This window comes from Westerdykella ornata (assembly GCF_010094085.1).
Source record: "Westerdykella ornata strain CBS 379.55 unplaced genomic scaffold EI97scaffold_11, whole genome shotgun sequence".
In the NCBI taxonomy this organism is placed as follows: domain Eukaryota; kingdom Fungi; phylum Ascomycota; class Dothideomycetes; order Pleosporales; family Sporormiaceae; genus Westerdykella; species Westerdykella ornata.
Window position 1 is genome coordinate 743,703 of NW_022986861.1, and position 24,920 is coordinate 768,622.

Consider the following 24,920-nt stretch of genomic DNA (forward strand, 5'->3'; position numbering starts at 1 on the left):
GCTTACCCTGCTTATGCAGTGATCGTTTTTTCAAGTTTACACAGCATGTACACTTGTACCTGCTTTGGGATTTACCATGGATGCGGGTTTCCAGTGACGAGAGGTTGGGATTTTTTTGGTTAATCAACTTGGTGCCTGGGTAAGCAGTAGATGAGCAGACCTTGCCGTGCAAACCTTGAAGAACCGCGGCGCTGGAGATGGGTCACCCATTCGATGGGATGGTAATCTGCGCAGAGGAAGGGGAGGGGGGAAGGGGGGTTGGTTGGGAAGAATTGGGAGCGCTTCACTGCAACCATTCCCAGAGATCAACTTACACCTCCCGGCATCTATCTATCTCCGCGCACGCGGGTCGTCCCATTACCACACCACACCACACCACATCCAACCGTCCCTCGCTCCCTCCATCTTCAAGTCAATAACGCGCAGCTGAAAGTGCAATTCCAAGTCCAAGGTTCACTGTCCCATCCACCCCAACGCCTCCCTCTCCTGCAATGCAATGCAATGAATGCGCTTTGCGCTTTGCGCGTGGCTTTTGTGTCATTATTGAAAAACCTCCGGAGTTGGAAACCCGAAAATTGGAAAACTCCAGAGTCGTTGGAACGCCGGAATCCCCAATGCCCCAACACGCCACTGCGGGGAAGGAACGGAAAAGAAAAGCCTTGAAAACAGGAAGACCAGAAATCCACATCGATGCACATTCTCGCATCCTGCAACAAATCCCATTCAACAAATCAAGCTTTCCACCCACCCTCTCCAAGCACTCTTGGTTCAGGCGCGGCACGATACGAGCCCGCACTCACCACTGCAGAGATAAGGGTTGTCGTGGGGTCAAGCAGGGTCAAGCTTTTAGGTAAGAGGCGTTAAGAGGGGTCAAGCTTTGCTTGGGGGCCAACCTTGACGGGTTTTGTGGGGTTGGGCGTATGCGGGCGTTTATGCGGGGCGTTGTTGCATGGATTTATATTGATGTGATATCGATAGATGGTATTACGTTGGAGGGAAAGAGGGAGAACACGGGATGGGATGGGATTCATGCATGCGAGTGCCTGACGGTGGGATTGGTGATTTGAATTATCGACAACACAAACACCTCTTCATGTTCTGTTCTCCTTCATGTGTAGGGGTCGAGCTGAACGATATCGGAGTGGCGAGAGTTACGTGTCTATCTCTCGGGCACGATCGAAGACGGAAAGTAGCAAGGGACATACTATAAATTCAATATGTGTTGTAGATACTGCACGTATGTATGCAGTACGTCTTTCTAGCAGCAGTACTTTACTTACTTCACCTTGACTTGAATCCACCGATTCTAGGGACGTTATTACCAACTACCTCCCATTTTCCGTATTATTCCACCGCTTCACCATCACGTTAAACAAAGAAATTTGAGCACGAAATCACAAGTGCAAGATTTCGAATTACTAGTACTATCTCATAAATACATTATACACATCACGGTCGTTGGAACGAAGCACGTCTCCGCCCATCACTACTTCTACGGACTGCTAGCACCACCGCCCACCACTACCACTGCCACTTCCGTGCATCTTGCACCGGCACAGAGCAGCCCAGCTGCTTCCATGGCACCATGCTCCCATCAATCGTACGCTATACCTGGTTCGCTACTGGAAATGGAAACGCACAGCAAAGCAAAGAAAAGCCGATCGAAACATGACACGCTCTCGCCTAAACATTGAGGAAGCGAAAAACAGAATGAACAAAATGAATGAATCCTTTTCCTGACTGATGAGATGACTAAATAATGGGCGATCTTCAGTCGCCTTTGGGAGATCGAGCTTCCGACGGGATTAAGTTACGAGCACCATAAATCGTACAGCGCTGTTGTGTATCGATGATGTTGGTGCGGTGAATGATTGGTATCTTCCAAATTCAGAGGGATTCTGAGAGATGAAGGCCTAGTTGTTGGCCTTCCGCAAGGTCGAGGCGAAGGACAGCGCTCCAGACAAGCATAAAGGGTTCATGCGGAACCTTTTCCGTCGCCCCAATATTTTCCACCTTCCTAATTTCTTAATGCGTGCCCTCCCATCTACAACTCATCTTTGACACTCCTCGTCGCCTGCGTGGCTACGCTCGCCACCGTACTCGCTGCCTCGGCGGCACTACTCGCCGCATTCGCATACATCTCGCTGATCCTGCTGTTCGCCGCCTCCACAGCCGCGGCAAGTCTGCTGCTGGCGCTCTCCACGGCACCCTGCTGAGACCCATATATCATGGAGCTAACCGCGGCTGCCGCTTCCGCCGCCTTGTCGCCGACGACGGAGGTGATGGAGCTGTAAACGCTGCCGGCCCCGTCGGTCGCCGAAGCAATGAAACCGGTCTGCGTGGGAGTTCCGAAAATGGCTTCGCTAATAGCAGCTTGCGCGCTCGCGGCAACGGCCGAGAAACTATCTTGAGCCTGCTGCGTGCCGTAGATGGCTTCACTGGCCTTTGACTGGACCGAGGAATACGCACTCGCAATGGATTCGCTGGCTTGCTCGACCTTCCCCTTTGGAGTGCCGTAGATGGCTATGGATGCGCTCTCAACGGCAGCATTGAGTTGCTCGCTGGCCTGGCTCATGATAGTCTCGATTGCGGGCGGTGGAGTGAAGATGGAGCTGACCACTGATGAGGCCGACTGGTATGCTTCTGCTGCCACGGAGGTGGCGTGCTCGTAACTTTCGCCAGCGAGAGAGCTAGCTGCTTCCATGTTGACGCTCGCAAAAGAACTGACTGACGAGGCGGCGGCGGGAAGTCCGGTGTAATAAGCTGAGGACAGTCTGTTCATAACACTTTCTGTGAAATCCGGCTCTTTTCCTATGACGAGCTCTGACACCAGAGCCTGGACGGCGAGATACTGCTCGGCAACATGGGCAGTAGCTTGAGCGCCGTATTCCCCCGCCTGTGAATAGATGGACTGCGCCCAAGGAGTTGGTTGGCCATACACTCTCGTGCTGGCTCTGGAAATCAGCGCTTCCCAGTTTGCGCTCGCTTGGGATGCAACCGATTCTGTCCAGGGAGTCTCTGTTCCAATGACACTTGAGCTAACCTGAGACGCGATAGATTCGGCGGCTTCGCTGGCTCGAGAAGCGACAGACTGAGCTGACTCGGACACCTTCGATGCCACTGATTGAACGGTGCCTTGCTCGGGCCCGTAGATGGCGGTGGAGACGGAATCGAGGAACTCTTGATAACGCGCATGCGCGAGTCCTACGGCCTCATAGTACTGCCTGCGCGCTCCTTCCGCAAGGGGCGTTGGTTGCGAGCGGAATTGGGAAGAAGCAAGGCTCAGACCTTCAGACAGCTTCGATGACGCGATTGACGAGGCAGACTCAAAGTACCCTTGGGTGGGAGAGGCATAGGTCTTGACAGAGCCAGTGTATTGTAAGGCTAGCCGGAGTCTGTCACTAGCAGCCTCCAATGAGTCGGAGTAAGCTTTTTCAATCAGAGACAACATTGTTTCATGAGCCGGCTTTGGCGTTCCCGAGACGAGTACGGAGAGCTGCGATTTGGCGTTCTCATATTGCTCGTTCGCGAGGCTGACGGCTTGGTTGTACCGCGAACTAGCCTGATAATGGATTGTTTCGATGATAGCTGTCGGCGTTGGGGTACCGTAGATTGCGTAGGACGCTCTACTCAATGGTTAGAAGAAACACTTACGGTAGTTTTTGAGAAGAGACTTACGCAGTGACAGCGGCAGCAAACTTCTCCGATGCCACGCTCGTCAAGCTTTCGACCGGCTGCTGCTCAGTGCCGTACAGCACCCTCGATGCAGCAGCGATGGCGGATTGATATTGCTCATTCGCCAGAGAGGAGACCGACTCTACGGAACCTTGGGTTTTGGTTGGACCCAGAAGAGCTTCACTGACAACACTGCTCAAAGCAGCAGCACGGTCACCAGCTTGGTCAACTATATCCTGGAGTTTCCGGGAGTACGAGTCAGATCCCTCGTCGTCAAAGATGATTTCTCGAGCTTCACCAACGGCCTGGGCCATCGCTCCACCTAGGACCTTTTGCCGCTCGGGTGCTGGGGATGCGAATGTGACCTTGTCTCTTATCGCCTCTGTTCCTTTCTGAACTTTGGATTTGATGGTCTCCTTCGCGCCAGATGCGGCGCTGGAGGCGTCGCTTGGGCTACCCGCGATAGCTTCGGAGGCTCTCGAAGCAGCTTGTTCGGCCTTTTCCGAGGCAACAGATGCAGCACTGCTGCCAGAGGAAGTTGCAGCATCTACCACGGAGAAACCCTTAGATGAAACTTCCTCAAGCTTTTCCGCGGCGGTAGAAGCTGCACTGCGGACTGAAGCGCTTGCTGAGCCGGCACCGGACGCCGCTTGGGATGAAGCAGCCGCAATCCCCTCCTTAACTGCGGAAGCAATGCTTTCGGACTTTGGAGTCTCCGTACCTATGACTTCACTGGAAGCTTTTGATGCCAAGTTTTCAACACCGCTTACTATGCTCTTTGAAGCTTTGGCGACTCGAGCGGGGACGACGCGGTTGGAGAAGTCGTCGGTGGCATCTCCCGCCCATATCTTCCATCTCGACACTTCCTTGAGGCGGACAAGCTCGGCGACCATTTTGGAGGCGGTGTTCATCGCCTGATCCTCCAGCTCGTTTGCCGCTTCGTGAGCATCTTTGAGACCCTCATGCCGGGAGCCAACTGCTTCCACTTCCGCCTGCCACTCCGTCAAGGTATTTCGCAGCTTGTGGTAATTCTGCCAGTCCTTGTACGTGACTCCATCAGTCCAGGCCCACCGCATTCCGACTTCTTGCAGACCTAAGGCATGGATGCGTTCGAGGACTTCCATTGTGCTCCGGACGGCGGCTCGGACAAGGGCATCAGTCTCTGCATTGTATTTTGATTTCCAGTTCCTGACGGCCTGCGCCTTATCCTTTACTCTGAGTCCCAGTTCGCGAGTCTTTGCAATGCATTTCTCGTAAGCATCCTCGAGTTCCGTCTCAGATGCGTCTTCAGAAATCGCCTTTACAGTTTGCTTGATGATTTTCTTGAAATCCTCAACGGTAGCGTTCGCAGTCTCTTCAAGCTGAATGAGCAGGGCGGTTCCGTGCCCCTTGACCCCATGCTCAACCTGACGTTTGGTGATTTCGGCGACGCGCTGCTCCAAATCTTCCGCGCCTTTGTCGGCAGCAACTGCAAATTTGGTCTGCCATTCCCTCAAATCATTCTTGAGCTTTTCTTTGAGTTCTGCGCCGGTGAGTTTTGGCTCTTCGGGCTGAGTTGGCGTTTGAGATTCGACGTTCACGGTTTCCGTGCTCGGAGGGTCAGAAGGCCATAGGTCATTCAGAATGTCCCAGCCTGAACCAGACGGCGCCTGGGACGCTGCCGATTTAGTTTCCGTTTGAATTTGTACAGTTTCGCTAGCCGTTTTGGTTTCTATCGTCTCCTTGGCTGGGGAGCTTGACCTGCGAAGATAAGTATTCGTTGGAATAGAGAGGATCCGATACACTTACGTCTCCAGGCTGGCAGATCCCACTACAGCCTCAACCTTTTGCTGATCTCTGTGTCTGCCCAGTCGCTCTCGGATCCTAACCAGCTGAGGTTCAACATTATCGCCATACAGGACTCTCAGCTGAGGCCACACCGTGCGCGTGGTGAAAGTCCAGATGGAGTTCTGCGCGGAACGAATATGTGGGAGAATGATGTGCCAGACGACATAATGACCGTGGACGTAGGCCTGATGCAGATAGGGGAGAATTGCTTCGTAAGTGGGGCGCAAGGTCAAATGATAAATCTCCGAAGTACTGTCCCTGGTTTGTTCATAGAACGGCATGACGGTGTCCGTGACCTTGTTAACATGAGGACCAACGTGGAGATCATACTGGCCCTTTGCTGAATCTTTCAAGTGTTTTATCTGCGGTTGTACCGCCTTCTCCCATTGCACTTCCAGATGATGTCGTGCTCTCTCAACGCGGTGTGCTCCATGGACCGCGTAGGTGTCCTTTGCGAACGAGGCGACCGGGGTGTACACCTTCTGATCAAATGAAGCCCAGTATGGCTGGATCCTTGCGGCTTGTGGAGCCACATACGCTTGGTAGTAAGGGTCGACATAAGGTGTAACGTAAGCCCGCGCGTGCAAATACGGCTTGCAAATGGCTGGTGAGGATTCGGATAGCTTAGTTAACGACGAAGGGCAACGGAAGACGCAGGTGATGATGAGATACCACACCCCTAATCTACACCCCCGTCAGTGCCATCCAGGTCAAACATGGGCAATCCACTGTGACCACAAGCAGGTTCTTACGTGCAGGCCAGAGGTGCGGTGAGGGACTTACCTCAGGGCGATATTTGTGATGATTCCCGAGAATGTTCTCCGCGGCTTTCTCTGCGACGGCGACAATGTGACGGGTCTATTCAGCTTCGAAGTCTTGACAGCACCGTTGAGGCTCCCATTGGTATGTCCATTGGCGAACGTCTTGGTGGGCTTCTTTGCCCTGCCATTGCTTTGAGCAGCCATGGTGGCAGCTCCGAAAGCGATGGGCTTCTGCGTCACGGTCGGTCAGGTCTTCAGGTGCGGCGGTGAGAAAGCAGAGTGAGGCGCTCCTATATCCGCCGGGATCAGTGCGCTGCACAGAGGGCATGTTGGGGGTATATGACCTACCACAGCGAGCGTATGGCTATACGGGTGCAGAATCGACGGAATAGAGGGTGCCGATGTATGCTTTCAGCGATTGAAGCCAACGGTGTTGACGGTGCCAGGATGCGAGCGCGAAAGAAGGATGATGATGTAATGGCGTTCGCGTGCCCTGGTGCAGGTGCAGGTGCAGTGGGCCCAGCAACCAAGGACGTGGAGCGGGACGGGAAAGTCGATGGGTGATGATGGAGAATGACGACGGGCGTGGAAGTCTCTGCTTGACGACTCAGGAGAAGGTGCCTCTGCAAAGTGGTCACTTTTGGCCTGGAAGATTCAAAGATGAGACGAAGCAAGCTTCTGCTCAGACGCTTGAGCACATGCTTGCTTCAACCGAAAACTGGGGGTTACGATAAAACGACGTTATCCCCTTAATGGCTAAGCGTCCGCTGTTCTTGGCATCGCGCACGTCCACCCTAGCTCGCTGGGAATCACGTGCACTGCGCAAGTGAAGCCCTGAGGGCATCCATCTACTTCCAATTGCGTACCTATACTCTTCCCTTGCCTTCCCAACATCTCAACCTCACCTCCTGCACACGCTCTTGACCCCAGCGCGCCGTATTAGACCCTTCGACCCTCACCTCCCGTCCCGTCCTTCTGCCGCATTCCGCCTCGTCGTCATTGTCCTTCCCGCCCCACCTTGACCCCAAAGACGATTCACGACTCTCTCTTTCTCTCTGTGCTCATTTGGTCTTTCGGACCCAGGTGCAGAGCTATCTCTCACCCTCCTCAAATGAGTCCCTGAACGCGCCGAACGGCAGATCCGCCTGCATCTGTAGAGCGTCATTGCCACCAAACCTCCCAACTTCCGCAGAACTCCGATCACGCGAGCTCCCACCATGGCCACCGAGCCCGGAACCTCCATGGAACCTCCATCAGATAAAGTCGGTGACGAGGGAGACACTTGCCGGATATGTCGTGGGGAAGGCTCGGTAGAGGAGCCGCTCTTCTATCCCTGCAAGTGCAGTGGTAGCATCAAGTTCGTTCATCAAGACTGCTTGATGGAGTGGCTGTCACACTCTCAAAAGAAGTACTGCGAACTATGCAAGACTCCTTTCAGGTTCACCAAGCTGTACCATCCCACTATGCCCTCGCGCATCCCCACGTCCATCTTCCTGCGCCGCGCCGCTCTTCATCTTATCCGGATGGTCGGGAAATGCTTCCGCGCCTTGTTGGTCGCTGCTGTCTGGCTCGTAATTCTGCCATACAGCGTGCGCATGGTTTGGCGTAGTCTTTTCTGGATGGGCGATGCCGGCATGCTCCAACCGCGTCCTACCCGGATGTCCAACATTGGGATGGCGTCAATATCTAACGCTGAACCCTTACGCCGGACGATCGATTCTACCATCGGGACCACTCACACGGATAACTCCATGTGGATACCCGTTCTTTTCCTTCAGCTGTCGAATATGAGCGCTGTTGAAATCATGAAAGCCCTCCTATTTGGCCTGTTCCCCACAGACATCGTCATCCCTACCGAAGATGGCCCCACTGCTCGTCCTGTTCCCATGCGGCACCCCACGTTACTTTCTGGAGTCTCATTTCTCCACTGTTTCAACTCTGAACGTGCTAACAGGCTGCTCATCTACGTGCTCGAAGGACAGATCATCACCCTCGGCATCGTCGTCGGTTTCATCCTCATCTTCCTCATAAGAGAATGGGTTGTCCAGCAACAACCCGTGATAAATATGGCTGCGCTTGCTGCAGAGCCTATCCCTGCCCCCGTTCCAGAGCGCGTTGAGGTGGACCATAATCCTCAAGGAGCTGGGGATGACCTTGTTGGTTTTGAGCACGAGACTGAAGATGATTCTGATTCCGACGCCGGGACACATGAGCACGTTCACGATGACGAAAATACGGAAAGTGATCAAGCGCGCACAGTCCCAACCCAGGGAGAATCCAGTGAGAGTGCTCGTGCAGGAGTTGAGGGTGGATGCGATCCTCGCGTGAGACCCAATATGCCAGCCCGGGACCGGTCATTCATCGCCAACGAGATCCGCCGCAGTATGGAAGAAGGTGAGACGTGGTCCTTTCGATCGGTCCCCGAGACCACTCAGGAGCGATCCGATTCTACTAGAGACCATTTACCTGACAACTGGGATGACGAGGGGCCTGATACCGTGGGCGAGGATACCTCTGGAGGAACAGACGAGGTTCGAGGACAGGGTAGTGAACGCAGTAGTGAGAGCTGGCAACATATCGAACATGTCCTGACGAACCCGGGAGATGCGGTTGAAGAGCAGGGGCACGACATGGGCTCGGAGCAAAATGCGGCCACCATGTCAACTGCTATTCAGAATGCCTTCAACCCCGAGCAGGATGATGCACTCGCCGCTATGGATCCACCCGAATGGACGCAATCAGCTGGCTCTCCTGCAACGTCTGAAGACGAAGCTGAGATGCTGGAATTGGATTCTGCCAGGGCCGTGGATATTCCGAATGCAGGTGGGGTTGCAAACCTCGAGCTAGTGCCGCAACCTCGACGCCAGGCAGCACGCGCTGCGCGAAATCCGTGGGAGCGTCTGCTAGATTGGGTCTACGGAGATATCGCCCCTGATGCACACGCCGACGATGGCGACGCCAATGACGAACGTGTCGTCCAAGATATGGGGAATGAAGCTCCGTTCGTGCCTTTCGAGGACAATGAGCCGCGTCCTGCCATAAATCCTCCTGTACAAGACCCCGAAGTGGCGGCAGCCGCAGCCCGGGCAGGCATCAATCTTAACGACGAAGAAGCCATCGAAGCCGCAGAAGACCTTGAAGGCATAATGGAACTGATTGGTATGCAAGGGCCACTCATTGGACTATTCCAAAATGTGGTGTTCTGCTCTGTGCTTGTAGTTCTCACGCTTGCCTTCGCAGTTTGGGTTCCATATCTGCTCGGGAAAGGCGTGTTCTTATGCGTTGCCCATCCTGTCGCCTTTCTCCTGAAGATTCCTTTACGAGCCATCTCTGGAACAGTGGATCTCATTGCCGACACCGGCCTTTTCTTGATCTCATCCGTAATCTCTATCTCGGCTCGAACCCCTGGATTCTTCGTGAAGCGCTTCGCTTCCCTTCGACTCTTCGAGGTCATTCAAAACTTGCTCGACTCGGTTTCAATGCCGGCAGAAACCGTATCTAGGAATGCAGGGGAACGGCTCGGCCGTTGGATGGTTGGCCTACAGAATCCCGATGCACGAGGTCCCCAAACCTCCATAAGCTCACTCATGGCACTACGGGCTATTCAACGTGCCATAAAACACACAGTGGGACAAACCGCAACTAACATCTTGGATATATATAACACTCTTGCGGCACATTCAGTTCTGGGAGCGGCGCATTGGATAGTCCGTCGGCTGCATGTCACTCTGCTCCTGCGCTCTACTAAGATAATTGATACGGTTTCGACGCTGGCCTCTTGGATCTGGAAATCGAGCTCCTACAAAATGACCCTTGATCTGGACTGGCGAAAGGATGTCGCAACGCCGGTTGATACAATAGAAGTGTGGACCGCGACCGACCGGCTTGTTGCTGTACTTGCAGGCTATGCGCTTATTGCCATGCTTGGTGCAATCTATCTCAAATATGGGCCGGTGAGCTCGTCGCAGCAAGGCCGTAAGCTTGAGAACGCCATCGCAGAAGTTCTTCACCAAGCTGGCGGAGTACTCAAGGTGATCTTGATCATCAGCATCGAGATGCTCGTTTTCCCGCTATATTGCGGCCTGCTCCTCGATTTCGCCATGCTCCCGTTGTTCCAACATGCTAGCCTTCACAGCCGGTGGCAATATGCTACGCAGAATCCATGGACATCCGGCTTTGTTCACTGGTTCATTGGCACGTGCTACATGTTCCACTTCGCTCTCTTTGTATCCATGTGCCGCAAGATCTTGAGGAAAGGCGTGTTATACTTCATTAGAGATCCTGACGATCCTACCTTTCACCCTGTTCGGGACGTTCTTGAGCGAAGCGTGGCGACGCAGCTACGGAAGATTGCCTTCAGTGGACTTGTTTACGGCGTGTTGATCGTCGTATGTCTCGGAGGGGTTGTTTGGGGACTTGAAAAAGCTACAATCGGTGTGCTCCCCATTCGATGGGCGACAACGGCGTCTAGTATCGAACTGCCGCTGGATCTTTTCTTCTACAATTTTCTTACGCCCTTCATCCTAAGTTATTACAAACCTAGCGATGCAGTGCATGAGATCTATCAATGGTGGTTCAAAAACTGTGCTAGAGTCCTGAGACTGTCAAATTTCCTCCTCGGGGAGAAGATCCCCGCCGAAGAAGGACATCATGTCAGACCGACCTGGTCCAGCTGGTTCGCCGGGGAGAAGGGAGACATTGAAAAGCCTCTCAACACGGAGGTGGAGAAGAGAGCTGCAGAGCAGGCTGGTCGCGCTTACTTCACATTTGATGGCAGATATGTACGCGCCCCTGCCTCGGATCAGACCCGAATCCCCAAGGGAGAGACTGCTTTTGTGGAAGTTGACGAGTTCAATCGTCGCAAAGACGGTAAGGAGGAAGGCGGAGTTCACAACTCGGACATGGTTATCAAAGTTTATCTTCCGCCACACTTTCGCGTCCGCATCGCGCTCTTCGTCCTCGCCATATGGGCTTTTGCGGCGGCTACCGGGTTAGGTGTCTCCATCTTGCCGCTTCTTTTCGGCAGACGCCTTTTCTCCTTGGTCTTGTCTCCGGCGGTCCAGATGAATGACATCCATGCCCTTTCCCTAGGCCTATATACCATGGCCGCCATCGCGTACGTCCTGTACCAACTCTGGAACTTCCTGTCGAGTCTTAGGGAACCGGAATCCTCAAGCCTCTCCAGAATTTCTGCTTTAGCCTCTACAGCATTCCATTATTTGTTGCGGGTCGCACGCATCTGCTACGTATGGGGTTCTATCGCATTGGTCATTCCTACATTGTTCGCCTTTTTCCTTGAGTTCTATTTGATCCTGCCACTGCACGAATATTTGGGTCCAGGAGAGCCTCATGTGGTTCATATAATCCAGGACTGGACGCTCGGCTTTCTCTACGGCCGATTGCTAACGCGGATCATGTTCGCGGACCGCAATTCCCGTCCCGGTCAAGCTTGGAGAGCCATCATCGCCGACGGCTTTCTCGACCCCAATGCGCGCATCACCACGCGCTGCTTCCTTGCGCCGGCCGTGGTTTTCTTCACAGTCGCCGCTGCGGTCCCCATGGGCATTGCCTGGACACTCAATCATACCTTTTGGGCAGGCGCACCCGCGGACACCCGGAGCGAAGTATGGCGGTTCAGTTTTCCGGTTGTTGGGATGGCGTTTTTGGCGGTATGGCTGGGCAGGGCCGGGGTCAGGATGATTAATAGATGGCGGATGGTCGTCCGCGACGAGGTGTATTTGATTGGAGAAAGGCTGCATAATTTCGGGGAGAAGAGGCCTCCACAGCAGGGAGGGCAGCGTTCCCCGGACGCTGTAGCTGTGTAATATACAGGAAAGAGCTTGTGCATAGTAGATGGTCCTGTCCGGGAATAGGAAAGGGAATAATACCGCTATGGCGTTGGTGGAGGGACCTTGGGGAACGCGCATCCGTCACACCCTCTGTACATAAACTAAACGCATTCGTTCAAGAGGCGTAAATATTAAAGAGTGCACCGTGTCGTCACTTTCCACGTTCAACTAAATAACCCTTTGCAATTTCTCTGTAGGTAAGATTATCCCGTCAATGCATTTGAAGTGGTTACAGTCTACTTGGGGCGATAGTGGAACCTCGTGTAAGTCTTCTTATAGCTAGATAGCACTGTTATAAAGCTAATTACAAGGGTCTGTCATATGCTGCGCCTCTGTGCTCAATCGGACGTGATAAGTTGCGGTACAGGACGGGGTCGGGAGTAATCCAAGACCAATAATGCATTCAGTCAGACTGTATTAGAAGGTATCAATTGGTATTCTTCCTTCAGCAGCATTGTCTGTGGAGCCGTAAGGCTTGATTCTCCTCTAAATCCTCTCACCCGGAGTAGCGTCCCTCATCTCCTTCCTTGAAAGCATCATTCTCCCTCGTGGTTTGGAGCCTGTGCTGACCTTGGGTCTCGGAGGGCTGCCCGGGAGAGCCGTCCCGACTGCATCCACACATACGCTTTTTGCCCTTCGGCCGTCTCCCGATGCAAAGCTTGGGCGCAGTTTTCCCTGGCCGCGAGGGGCGGAATGGCTCCCATATGCCTCTGTTGAGCCCTTCCAAACACATAACCCATATGGATGCCGAATTTCCAGAACTCGAAACGTCATCCCTCACATTATAGATACTTTTTCGCCGCCGCCGCCACTCTGGCCCGGAACACAGGACTCTTGACCACATCCCCCTTCCCCACATTAAAAAACGGATTCATAATCGTCTTGAGCCAACTCTCATACACATCCTGGAAGAAATTCTTGACCGCCTCCTCCGTCGCCGCATTCGTCGGCGAATACAGCATCCCGGAACTCGACTGCAACCCGGCCCTGCCCCCCGCTAGACTTCCCTTCTGCCCGCTCGACGAGGGCCCCAGACCAAGCGCTTCGTCCCTGGGCCGCGTGAGGAGCAGGAAGCGCACGTTGCCGCCCGTGATCCAGCACGATATAAAGTTGTTCTGGTACTTGTCGATGTGTTTGAGGTACATGGGGGCGGAGCCGGCGGAGGTCGAAGGACCCCATTGGACATCTTCGACGATGTCGAGGGCCGAGTGGAGGATGAAGGGGATGAGGGCGCGTTCGGAGGAGGTGAAGCGCGGGATGCCGTCGCCGCCGGACCGGGAGGTGCCAAAGGAGTGGGTGAAGAGGGGGGTGTCGGTTGGGGAGAGGATGGTGAAGGTGTAGGACATTTTGGATTTGTTAGGGAGAGAAGGCGGTGGAGGTGGAATGATGGGAGGTGAGCGCCGAGGCGGTGAGGGAAATATCAAGCCGTCCAGTCGTAGCTTTGTGTCGTATGATCCCTTGTAATCCTCAAACTGCCCACCTCTTCCTCACATAGAACAGTTGTTGTGACGTGAGCTTAAGCTCCGCTCCCCCTTGTCAATCTGCAGACAGGGATCTCCACGCGCCAAGCCCATCCCGCGCGACTTTCTTCTCAACCTCACCTCCAGACCTGGAAACATCGACTCGACATCCACACCCCACACATCACAATGTTCGGTCCCTTTCGCCTCACAAACCCGCTCTCTGGCGGCCTCCTCTGGTACTCCCCCATTTCCTTCGCTATTCCCTACCGAATGCGGCACCTACCTCCCCCAACTCCCCGACATTCCGAATGAACCATTGCGACTAACAAGCCTCGACTAGGAAAATACCATGGCGCCTCTCTCGTCACCAAAAATACCGGCACCGCGAGCGGTTGCGAAAAGTCGACGGCATTGTAGCTACCTTGGACGCCGCGCTAGCACGCCACGGACAGACGATGCGGAAGGTGGAGAGGTGGAAGGAGGAGATGCCGACGGAGGCCGAGATGCTGCCCAAGGATAAATATACGGTTTTCGATCGCAAGGTGAAGAGGTATAGGAAGGGGATTCACAGTAAGTGGGATTCTTTTCGATGTGAATCAGGAGTGAGATTTGAGAACGATCGGGATTGCGATTTGGGAAGGTGAATGGTGATTGGAGAAGAGATAGGGCAGTGAGATGGTGAGGGGGAACGGAGGGGGAGTGAAATGGAGATGACGAAGTGAAGGTGAAGAGGAGGGAAAGAATTGCTTAACTTGGACTATCAAAGGGAATGCGCATTTGCTGACACTCCGCAACAGAGGTACCGAAATGGACGAGAGTCAGCCAGCGACTCAACCCACCTGGATTTTAAGGGCGACGGCAACTTGGCCGACGACAGCAACGTAGGGGGAGATACCAACATCTGTATATTATGGCGTGTATTGCAATTCAGGCTAGTAACATAGAGGAGACACAGTTTCCTGCAAGGATAGCAGTCTATCTACAAAATAACTGTTAAACAATGAAACTCTAGTAGAAGGCTCTTGTATGCGCTATGTAAGTTTCTTGTTGTAGGTCCCCTAGCCTTCCCCCTCCCTCTTCTCCTACTAGCTCTCTCTCTTGAAGTTATCTCACCTCCTTTTAATTTGACCCCTCTCTCCGTTTGCTGTCTTCCCGCTCCTTACCGCTGAACCGCCGACGCTTACCAAGGCGTGTTAGCCAGCGTTCACCGCGTTGGCTAGCAACTACCTAGCTCTCTCTTACTTTAACCTGTATCTCACTACAAGATAGCTGTCAAACTCACCTTCACCGCTAGTTGCGTGTTTCTATAAGAAGTCCTAAAGCTGCTCTTCTACTCTTGCTTCTCTATATCCTCTATTCGCTCGCTACTTGAAAGCTTGTTAGAAGATATTCCCTTTATTACCTCTACTTTCTTCTCCTTCGACCTACAATCACCCAAAGCGCCTCCAAAAGCATGGCAGGTCCCCCAAGAAGCGGACGGCTAGGACAGTATCCGCTAGAGAACAAGGCCTCGAGTAGCAGAATTGTCAATACTAGCAATCAGCAGCAGGTAAACCATCCACTTCCTTTCCTGTTGTCTCTCCCTTCTCTAGCAGTACTATTATCACCAACATGCAGTCCAACTGCTAATCTTAATTCTAGGACGGTACCCTCCAACAGCGTCCCGTCACTCCCCAACCCAAAGAAATACCAGTTATCGACCTGACAAGCGACAATGAGGTTGATAAGAAGAGACCATACACACCACCGGAATTCGGTACACCAGAGTGGTGTGCGCCTATTATGCCGAATACGCCTTCACGGATTTCTGTCTCCCCCTCCAAGAGAAGCAATCACGACGCCAATGTCTTGCACTCGAGTCCGCTGGTCCCTCCTCCGCGTAGTGCTCCGAATTCCATCACCAATTCTCCCATTAACGACGATGAAGGTGAACCCGGAGCCGTTTTGGATGCTCTACGTTCCAGCTTTGGTGTCCGCACCAACGATCAGCGCCGCAAGACCACTTCGTCACTCTCTGATGCGCGACCTGAGATTCCTGCCGCACAAATCGCACGGCAACAGATTGACCGCAGTTCTATCTTGCGGGATCCCGTGACACTTTCGCGCCAGGGAAGTGTAGTTTCTCAACTGGAGACGCGGAAGAAGCGTGGAGTCTTTGTTGGCGCCATTCTTCGCAATGAACGCTCAGAAGGATTTGCCCCTCCGATTTGGGAAACGCTGCAGCATTCTCCTAGTCCTTGCGCCAACCACGACCGTGGAATCCATGAAAATGAAGAGGACGATGAGGATGTGGCCATGGGCGAGCCAGATGCTGTTCCAGGAACGAACACGGCGCTGCCAAATGGACGCCCTGTCTCTACCGCGGACAAGAAGAGAGCCGAACTCCGTGACCTTAGTCGCAAAAGGGAACGTCGCCATCGTATTGACGAAATCGTGGACATTAGCAACGGCGACAGATTCCGCAACCCGTTCCGGACACCGCCGCCTGCTACGAGTATAGAGAACGGGATCGGTAGTGCAGCAAGCACACCATGTCCAGTCCAGCCTCCGCCTGATCCAGAGCTAGTCACCAAATTTGGGGTCCGTCCGGCACCTCAACCGCTGGCGATTAGGAACCGAGATGATGCGGGTGCTCTTGGACTGTCCTCTACGACGAATGCTAGAAAACGAAAAGCTCCGACAGTTCCTATGAGTGACGAGAGCGACGTGGAGCAGCCTCCTTCGAATAGCGCTACAACTGCTTCACTTCATCGTCTTCCGAACGTGGACGCCGACGCAGAAGAATCTGACGACGACATCCCACCCACTCCTATCCGCGAGCGCTTCGGATCGTCTAGCGACGATAATTACAATCCCAACCGCAAATTTCAACCTAGCGAAGAGCGAGTTTGGAAGACCAAAGCCTATCAAGACGGCGACAGGAGAGCAAAGAGGAAGGCCGCTCAGAAGAAGAAGAAGAAGAAGGCGAACAATGCCACGCCGTCAAAGAAAGTAAGGTTTCATACCAGCACCGCACTTCCCTCCTCCCCGCAAACACCCCAGAAGGAACCAAAACCCGTATCGCCGCCAGGTGCTCCTAAGATTTCTCGAGTGATGCGACCAATTAAGCGCGGTGGTGCAGTATCTCCATCCATCAGCAAGGCTAATTCGAGGTATAAAAAACAGGTCAGCAAAGCGAGCGCATATGGTACGAAAACTCAAGCTGCCTCTTTGTCCTCGTCCTCGTCGGAGGAGGAGTCGCCGCTTCGCACCTCAGCATTTACCTCCTCCGTCAGTGCTCTGAGGAGAACCAGACAGGAACGAGAGGCGAAGCTGAAAGCTGGCGAGAAAATCACAAATCTGTACGAAAATCTGCCCGAGCTGGAGGAAGCTACGGCCGGCAACGTCGAGAGTCGTGTCGGCAACTTCGGTCTGAACGGGAACAGGAACGCGGAAGTGGATGACTGGTTCCAGACTTACCAGTCTGGAGACCGGTATCTGGCGAAGCAACGGAAGGAGGGGAAGAGGAAAGGAAAGGGGGACGAGGAAGGCGGGATTGGTGGAGCGGTGGTGGACATCTCCTCCTCCGACGAAGACGACGGCGAAGATGAAGATGACGACGACAGCGACGACGATGACAAACAGCCCTTTTTCAGCTGCAGTTCCGACTCGGAATAGGACGATTAGGCAAGCTGCTCGCTCCCTTAGAGTCTATTCTCTCTGGCCTATGGGAGCATAGCATCTACCAACCCTCTTCTATGCTATTCCATTCGCTCAGTGCGCTGAGCTTAGAGGATCTCTCCTAGGGGTTGGTAAACTGGCCCGCACTGGGCGGATCTTTGGTCTTGGACTCTTTTTCTTCTCTCGGTTGCTGGCGTTTCGCACAGCATTTCGTATTGAAGTTGTCTCTGTTCGATCTCATTCAGAATTCAATTGTGGAACTCGGTTTTAAATCCGAACCAATATCGATGTTGATTTCGATTTCGATCTCAACCTCGGTGTTGATCTCAGGGTGGATTCCAATGCACGTTTTAACATAGATTTTAATCCGTTTTCGAATACTAATCCAATCTTGCCTTCAATTCTGCTTCCGCTCCTGAAACCTCTTAGCGTCGAAGCTGCGCAATTGGACAGCACAACTTCTCCCTCTAACATTATCTAGCACAAAGATCAGACATTTTCCTCCTATGCTCTTGTCTCTTGCTTAAAAAGCACAACAATCTTCCCTTTAACTCTCTGTACTAAGGCACGCTAGATCTCCTTCTTCTGCTACCTAGCATCTTAGGCAGACTTAATTCGTGTACTCTAAATACAAAATGCTACCTCTACCCCTCCTAGAAATACTGCACAACAACTCGTGTTCTGCAATACGAACTCTGCTGCGCCTAACCTAAGCAGCGAGATTCCTAGACTAGGCAACAACGTCTCGTTAACTATCAATTATCCCCCTAAACGTCCGTGTTTCCTATGCTAACAGTTCCCGCGCCAGCGGAGAGAAAAGGCAAAGCTCGACGTAACTACTTGGTAGATAGTAGAAAATACGCTAGGTGTGCAGACTAGACTTAGATCTCTGTGTACTGCAGCGCGACAGCGTAAAGCTTTACGGTAAAATAAGTCTTATGTAGACAAAGCCCTACAGTAGAGAGAAACAAAGTAACAGCAGAATAGCAATGCATAATATATTTCGCACAGCGTTAGGGTACTTAGACCGTACTGCCTCTTTGAAACATAGAAAGTACTACGTAGTTAAAAGCAAACGCATTCGAACCTAGGTCGAAAAATAACTACAACGACGGGAACGCTGCAGGTCGAAACAGTAGTAAGGTAGTACAACTATCTACGAAAGAATTAAGACTACCTAAAGACTACACGACTTGAACAAAGCAGGCCCGCTAGGCCTCCTACCCTACCCTACCCTACCTTCTCGAAGACCGCTAGAACGGAGCTATGCCGTCCCCTAGGGGGACAAGGCGAAACAGACAATCTATAAGCGCACAGGAATGGTAACGCGATCCGTTTGGAAAAGTAGTTGCGGTTTTCGCGACTTTAATTGTTTCCAAAATCTCGCAGCTAATTCCTGGCAGTCTCTTCGTTCGCCTGCCTGCCTGCAAAACAGAGCAAAAAAAGGAAAGCCTCTCCGCCCAAATCGACCTCTCAATCCGCATTCCCGTTCGCTTTCTCTTTTGTTGGAAGAAAAATAGATGCTCGGGAGGAACCTTTCGCAACAGAACCTGAGGTGCGGCCTAAATACAGCAAACAGAGGGTACCCTAGGGTAAACAATAGGTGTAACGCGAGATACACAAGACGCAAAAGCGCGCTCTACAGGACGGGGACTCACGACATTGCGGTAACTAGTGCTGGACGGTTAACTACCGTACTGAGGAGAATGCAATGCGCATGTCTCATCTAGCGTGCCTGACATTTGGAGCTGGGTCGACGTTAACGTGTTGGTTCCGGAAAGGCGCGGGCAGCCAACAAGGTGTCGTAGTATCCGTACTTCGCACTCTAGCATGATTTCGATAAAGGGTAGGGAATAGATGCGTCCACGATGCTATGTTATAGTCGATAGTAGCTCTATCTCTGGCAATGATATAGGTGTTGAGTTGTTACTGTAAGAGTAATGACTACCAGTGCAGTGCATGTGTTGCCTGCAGCCTCTGTTTGTTTTGCGTGAGCAGAAACAGATCTGGGAATTCAGTGAGTGAATAGCTACACTGGCATCGCATTCGAGCTCGACGGATCATCGGAGAGCAGGATCAGCGAACGATCTGCTACCTTTCTTTGTTCTGTGCGTAGCTACTGTAGAGCCGTGGTAGGATTGTATCCTGAATCATGGGCGTCTATAGTGGGATGTGCGAGACTCTTCCTCTTCAGGAAGGTGAACATTATGCCTCCCTTCTGACGTTACACCGCCCGCGCGCGGAACCAGTCACGGGACGTGAGAAAAACGTGCTCCGTGCCGTGTCAGCTAGAAACGACGGAGACTACAGTGCAGGAGTGGGCAAGATTTGATTAATAAGAGAATAGCTGTGAATAAGAACTTGAGAAACCGTTGGATGCAACCTAAGCAGTTTTGCTCAGCACGCCAGCGGGCTGCGGGCCACGGTGAGAGGACGGGTGTAAAGGCAACGTTGGTCTTGGGGTTAGTGGCCGGCTCGGAGCTAGGAAACAGTCGCTGAAAAGCCCTTTCGTTGCGCTGCTGCAAGAACGGAGGTTGGAGGGCCTGCGACCAACGAATGATGAATGGTTATGAGACAGGTTCCCGGAGTGGAGTCTCAGTGGACATGTTTTTGCCATCGGACATTATTTCATCAAATGTCTTGCCAGTGAATTCCTCAGAGGGGTGTGCAGCAGCAGCCCATGCCACTGCCAAACCCTTCCCTTCCACACGGCTCCCAGACCGTTCGCACCGCCCTCCCCTTGCTGGGAGGAAGCCTGAAGGAAGGGGCGGGAGTCCAGGGCCCTGGTCGCACGCGTCTGTTATAGGCTGGGTTGGCACGGGCCCAGGAGTGCGATAAGAGCCGAGAGAGCAACGACAATTTGGCATGGGCCAATCAGCGCCGCCTTGTGAGTGCCAGTCTGACACTTGATGCGGAGACGTTTGCTGAAAAACCAGCTCGGTTAGAGAAATGCGGCATTTCCAAACAAGAGACGGTTGCACCTTGATGTGCCTTGGATCGCGATGCGTCGATGGCTATGACGGTGGCGTTGTTGGAGGTGAGTGTCGCTTCTAGCGGTGAATGTCCGTTGTTTGGAGATTCGTCCACAGGACCATGATACTGCACCGCGCGAGAGGGTGTGCAGGCCCTGGACAGGATGGAAAACCCTCCTGCTTTCGCGAACGCTGCTGCGCTGCTGCGCTGCTGCGGGGAAGCCTGGCTGCCATGGGGGGATGCTGATGATGAGGCGCCACGCTGGGCTGGTTCCCAGGTCGCCGCCGCTCTGCGACCCTCCAGGGCAGGCGGGAAGCCAGGTCGAGGGGCCCTGAGCAGATCCCACACCTGGTCAACAACGGATGCCACCAAACTGCTTGTTCCAACGTGCTGCCATCCCCATAACCAGGCTCACACTGGCCTTCTACACAATATAGGATGCGAACGCTCCGCCGAGCGGTGAGAACTCCTCAGCTCCTGCACTCCGTCAGCGAAGCTCAACTCCATTCAACCTATTCAAGCGCGGAGCTCAATATGCCGAACTTCCGAGCTGTCGACTGACGAGAACGGCCGTAGAAGGCCGATGTGCAAGCCTGTTCAGCCGGGGGGGTTTAGCATGTTTCACCAATGCAAACCGGCAATATTCAGTAGCCAGACGGCATTGATGATTGTTGATGCGTCAGATTGATAAAGATCCGTATATTGCTGAACGGGAGAAATGCGAGGAAAGGGCACTTTGCAGACCCAATCAGAGATCATACAGAATCGTCCTGAGTCGAGTTGTTTGGCAGGACACTCGGAATTCTCGAGCACTCGCGGCCAAGCCTGTCAGGCAACCGAGGTGTGGCGCCACATGCCTCTGCGAATTGATCTTCAGCCAACCCCATCCCTGCTTCCCGCCCAACGGCTCGGGCTGCTGGGCATCCGTCTCATCAAGGAAGCGTCAAGGAAGAAGTGCGCATGAGTTGTTTGCTTGTACGACAGACGGCGGAATCCTCTGGCGCCAGTAGAACCACCAGTCGAGAGCTGCTGTGTGCTGCCATCACCATCGTCCCAGCGGCCCAGCTGATCAAGGATCGGATGCACGTCGCCGCGAGACCTAGTTATTTGTGTGACGATGCCCACTGTACTTACATCGTTCAAGAATATGTCGACGCACATCTGCGGGATGCCTCTGGCTGGATCTGGATATACGCGTAAAGACCAAAAGGGTTTGCCTTTTACCTTTTGTTGAGTTTGTGTAAGAGGGCAGAAGAGGAGATCTTGCAGCATGCTTTGCACGCCTGTTAATTGCCCAGGCTCAGTGGTCAGATTACACAATACTGCGGTCGATGGTGCGAGGAGGGTGGTGGCACTGAGTCGAAAGGTGGGAGAACCCCTCGGTGCTTCTAGTCGGCCTCTTAATTTGAAAGCAGCCGTATAGCTCCTTCCATTCTGGGCAGGCTGCCACTACAATCAACAAGTGGATTCTCACAGACACATCGGCTAAAGTTCTGGAAGGCATCGCCGAAACGGATAGTGAGGACGGGCAAACACCATCAATCGCTGTGCGGAGTTTTGTCGTGCTTATGATGCTGATACTGTGTATGTTTTGAGTGAAGGTTGAAATAGAGTTGGGCGTGGCACCATCTCCTGGTCGTCTCCCTTGTCGCGAGCCACGATGCTACCGGGTTCTCCAGAACACACGTTGAAGGCCCGCGCCAGGGAGGCTACTTAATCATGTCCCATGCCACGATCGCTGGCCGGGAGCCCTGGTGCCGTTAGGTCCACGATGGGACGACATCTGGCAACCGTTGGAGATCGGGGTAGATGGACACGCGAGGGGTTCTGGATGTCGTTTGAAAAGTCTAGGAGCTTCATGAGGGCATGGTAAGAGGCGCAACCAGTTCCACGTCCCGCTACGGAGTACTGTGTACCTCCCATCTGGTGCGCGTTGAATTGGGCTTCTCTTCTGGTCGGGCAGGTTCCTGCAATGTGCGCCTCGGAGGGGGCCTCACAGGCGCTGGGCCAGTCCCCTCGTGTGCCCGGATGTTCTGCTGACGGACGGCCGTGTTTCGGCAAAAGCTGTTTCTTGGAACCAAGCTGCGACGCGACGACGCGTCAAGAGGTGGAGGAGCATGAAAATGCAATCTAACTATTTATATTACCGCCCGTCGGTTTGCTGCAAACGCCCACATCTGCCGAACCGGCCAGGGCGAGTGGTGTGGTGCGGTGCGGTGACCGAGGGAGCACGGGCCGCTCACATGGATAAAGCTCGGATGGGTGTCATCGTGTCAGGCCTGCTGCTGGGGATGTTGCAAAAGGTTGGCACGGCCGAGCCCCGACGCGCCGCCTCCCGCTTCTCGCAGTGATCAGCAGCGATGCGAGAACGACTCAGTTTAACGGGCATACCAGTAACTAATAGAGGGCATACCAGTAAGCAAGTTATTGGCTGGAATTATGAGTTAGCAAGGCCATTTTTAGATCTTGGCGGAAACAGCTAAATTCTTCGCTTTTACTGTGGTTGCCGGGGGAAGTAGTCAATGTGGATCCTCGGAGCTGGCCCAAGCGTGAATTTTTACAGGGACAATTTGACCAATAAGGCTCCTCTGAAGTAATCAGAGGTACTGTTTCATTACTTCGGAGTACTTTCTATGTTGTTCTATGACAACTCTCAATCCATTGCTCATCAACGAACTGATATGCCACTATGGAGGTCAATAACTCACTCCGAGCATCTCAATCTGCTGAATCTCAATCCACTGAATCCGAATATGCTGAATCCAATCAATCTCAGCCTCGCCACCGATACCTATCACGTGATGAATGGATCCAGGTTTATACACTTCGAGATGTTGGATGGCAATTGGACGATATTGTGAAGATGCTCAACATCTCCTGGGCTCAAGCTCAGTGCTGCCTCCCATAGAGTGACTCCTAGGAAGCGCCCAGGGTATCCTCCAGTACTCAGTGAGGAGTAGATAGATGAGATAGAGCTATTCGTTGTCTCTAGCAAGACTGGAAGGCTGATAAGCTATCTAGAGCTTTCAGTACAATTTTCCGAGTTCCAGGTCGGTTCCGAAGCTATTAGATCTGCCTTGAGATGCAGAGGTTATAAACGATACGTCGCACACCAGAAGCCCCCTCTATCGGAGGCTAATAAGCGGAAAAGGCTCTATTGGGCACAAAAGCATGTAAATTGGACACGAGAACAATGGTATTCAATCCTATGGACTGATGAGATCTGGGTTATGGGAGGCAGGCATAGGAAGTGCTGGGTGACCTGGAAATCCTAGGAGGAGCTTGACCTCACCTGCGTGCTTGAGAAACACTCTAGGAAGGCTGGTTGGATGTTCTGAGGTTGCTTTAGTAGTAATAAGAAAGGCCCAGGGATCTTTTGGGAGAAGGATTGGGGTACTATCAATAGGTACTCATACTGCACCCATATTGTTCCAATCATCCATGGATGGATGAGCCTCAATCCAGAGCTCCAGGTGATGCAGGATAGTGCTTCTGGGCATGCTGTAGGTGTCACTATAGCTGAGTTTGCTGAGCATGGCATCTATCCTATTTACTGGCCAGCATACTCCCTGGATCTTAATCCTATAGAGATGGTCTGGTGCATGATGAAAGACTATTGTCAGATTTGATGGTATCTGAAGATGTCACGGTGATAGAAAGATTGAATGAAGATGGGTTGACTGATTGTATTCAGGTATGTGCTTGTGTGTGTGAGGCTGAGGCCTGACACCGGTTTTGATGTTCCTTCTCTGGGCACTAAGGCTGTGCAGGGCACTAGCCACTGCAGAATCACTAGCCACATATCCTCAGACAGTACCGGTACAGACAGTTTCTCCCAGTCCTCCTCTCCAGTCCCAGATGGGATATCCATAAACTGGCTTACCATCTGACACACCCCCTCAGCTTGGAACCCATTGCAAGCTAGACCTAACAGCATCTCCTCTTCAGAGTAACATGTCCTCCAACTTGCCTTGCACTTCATCCAAGTCTATCTTCTTCAGGGCACTTGAGCTTTTCACTCTTTGTAGCCCCAATTGTTCCAAGAACCTGTTCCACTTATTCCCAGGCAATACCTTTGTAAACCCATCAGCCAGCATCCTCTCTGATTGCAGATACTCAATCCTGATGATCCCAGATGATATCTCTTGCCTCAGCCAGTGATTGTGAATGTCCACATGCCTGAGCTTAGTCTGCAACCTTGAGATCTCCGCATTGAGGAGCCTGATAGTCTGTTGATTATCACAATGGATGGTTATTGTCTGCTCTGGGAGTGGAACCTCCAGTTCTTTGAGGAGTCTTGAAATAAACATGGCTTCCTTTGCCACCTGTGAGAGTGCAAGCAGTTCAGCTTTAGTGGTAGATATGGTGACTGTGTCTTGCTTGTTTGCCTTCCATGCAATGAGACCATTGAACAGTTTGATCGTGTATCCTTGAGAACTCTTCCTGTCCAGTGTATTGTCTGCAAATGATGCATCACTTGCAACTTCCAAGGAATCACCTCCTCCCATCTTGAGGCCAAGATTCTTTGTATCAAGGAGGTACAGGAGGACACGGTCTGCTCCATTTTGGTGTTCCTGTCCTGGGTTCATTAGGAAGTGGGCCAGTCTGGAAGTTGCAAAGGCAATGTCTGGTCTGGTGGTGACTGCAGCAAACAGCAAGGATCCAATCTTTCGGATCAAATCTTTCTCTGATACTTGTTGATTTCAGATGGT

At 52.7% G+C, this 24,920-nt stretch overlaps 6 protein-coding genes across 6 annotated transcripts; 4 read left to right on the forward strand and 2 right to left on the reverse strand.

Annotated features, from left to right (window-relative positions):
* Nucleotides 1-2,044: 2,044 nt before the first annotated feature.
* On the reverse strand, nt 2,045-6,467 carry EI97DRAFT_377774 (uncharacterized protein; the record flags this gene model as incomplete). The annotated part of the gene is made up of 4 exons (XM_033795629.1): nt 2,045-3,626; nt 3,679-5,409; nt 5,464-6,186; nt 6,286-6,467. The coding sequence occupies 4 exons, from the start codon at nt 6,465-6,467 to the stop codon at nt 2,045-2,047; spliced, it is 4,218 nt and encodes a 1,405-aa protein (XP_033653842.1).
* A 1,037-nt stretch (nt 6,468-7,504) lies between these two features.
* EI97DRAFT_377478 (uncharacterized protein) lies at nt 7,505-12,088 on the forward strand (the record flags this gene model as incomplete). The annotated part of the gene is made up of 2 exons (XM_033795614.1): nt 7,505-10,915; nt 11,009-12,088. 2 exons carry the CDS (start codon nt 7,505-7,507, stop codon nt 12,086-12,088), a joined length of 4,491 nt encoding a protein of 1,496 aa, XP_033653843.1.
* Nucleotides 12,089-12,894: 806 nt separating this feature from the next.
* Nucleotides 12,895-13,458, reverse strand: EI97DRAFT_458782 (Sedlin; the record flags this gene model as incomplete). The annotated part of the gene is made up of 1 exon (XM_033800939.1): nt 12,895-13,458. The coding sequence occupies one exon, from the start codon at nt 13,456-13,458 to the stop codon at nt 12,895-12,897; it is 564 nt and encodes a 187-aa protein (XP_033653844.1).
* Nucleotides 13,459-13,728: 270 nt separating this feature from the next.
* On the forward strand, nt 13,729-14,587 carry EI97DRAFT_433711 (mitochondrial 54S ribosomal protein YmL31). The gene is made up of 3 exons (XM_033798442.1): nt 13,729-13,811; nt 13,916-14,145; nt 14,373-14,587. The coding sequence occupies exons 1-3, from the start codon at nt 13,762-13,764 to the stop codon at nt 14,423-14,425; spliced, it is 333 nt and encodes a 110-aa protein (XP_033653845.1). The 5' UTR covers nt 13,729-13,761; the 3' UTR covers nt 14,426-14,587.
* A 7,641-nt stretch (nt 14,588-22,228) lies between these two features.
* Nucleotides 22,229-22,642, forward strand: EI97DRAFT_55003 (uncharacterized protein). Its single transcript, XM_033802905.1, has one exon. The coding sequence runs from the start codon at nt 22,326-22,328 to the stop codon at nt 22,557-22,559; it is 234 nt and encodes a 77-aa protein (XP_033653846.1). The 5' UTR covers nt 22,229-22,325; the 3' UTR covers nt 22,560-22,642.
* A 224-nt stretch (nt 22,643-22,866) lies between these two features.
* Nucleotides 22,867-23,471, forward strand: EI97DRAFT_474310 (uncharacterized protein). The gene has a single exon (XM_033801894.1). It carries the CDS (start codon nt 22,898-22,900, stop codon nt 23,114-23,116), a length of 219 nt encoding a protein of 72 aa, XP_033653847.1. The 5' UTR covers nt 22,867-22,897; the 3' UTR covers nt 23,117-23,471.
* The last annotated feature ends 1,449 nt before the right edge of the window (nt 23,472-24,920 follow it).

Excerpts from the sequence above, each read along its gene's own strand:
- EI97DRAFT_55003 (XM_033802905.1), top strand. The coding sequence starts at position 22,326 with ATGAAAATGCAATCTAACTATTTATATTACCGCCCGTCGGTTTGCTGC.
- EI97DRAFT_433711 (XM_033798442.1), top strand. The coding sequence starts at position 13,762 with ATGTTCGGTCCCTTTCGCCTCACAAACCCGCTCTCTGGCGGCCTCCTC. Across the intron at positions 13,812-13,915 it reads CTCTCTGGCGGCCTCCTCTG|GAAAATACCATGGCGCCTCT; the intron begins GTACTCCCCCAT and ends AGCCTCGACTAG. Across the intron at positions 14,146-14,372 it reads GTATAGGAAGGGGATTCACA|AGGTACCGAAATGGACGAGA; the intron begins GTAAGTGGGATT and ends ACTCCGCAACAG.
- EI97DRAFT_474310 (XM_033801894.1), top strand. The coding sequence starts at position 22,898 with ATGGAGGTCAATAACTCACTCCGAGCATCTCAATCTGCTGAATCTCAA.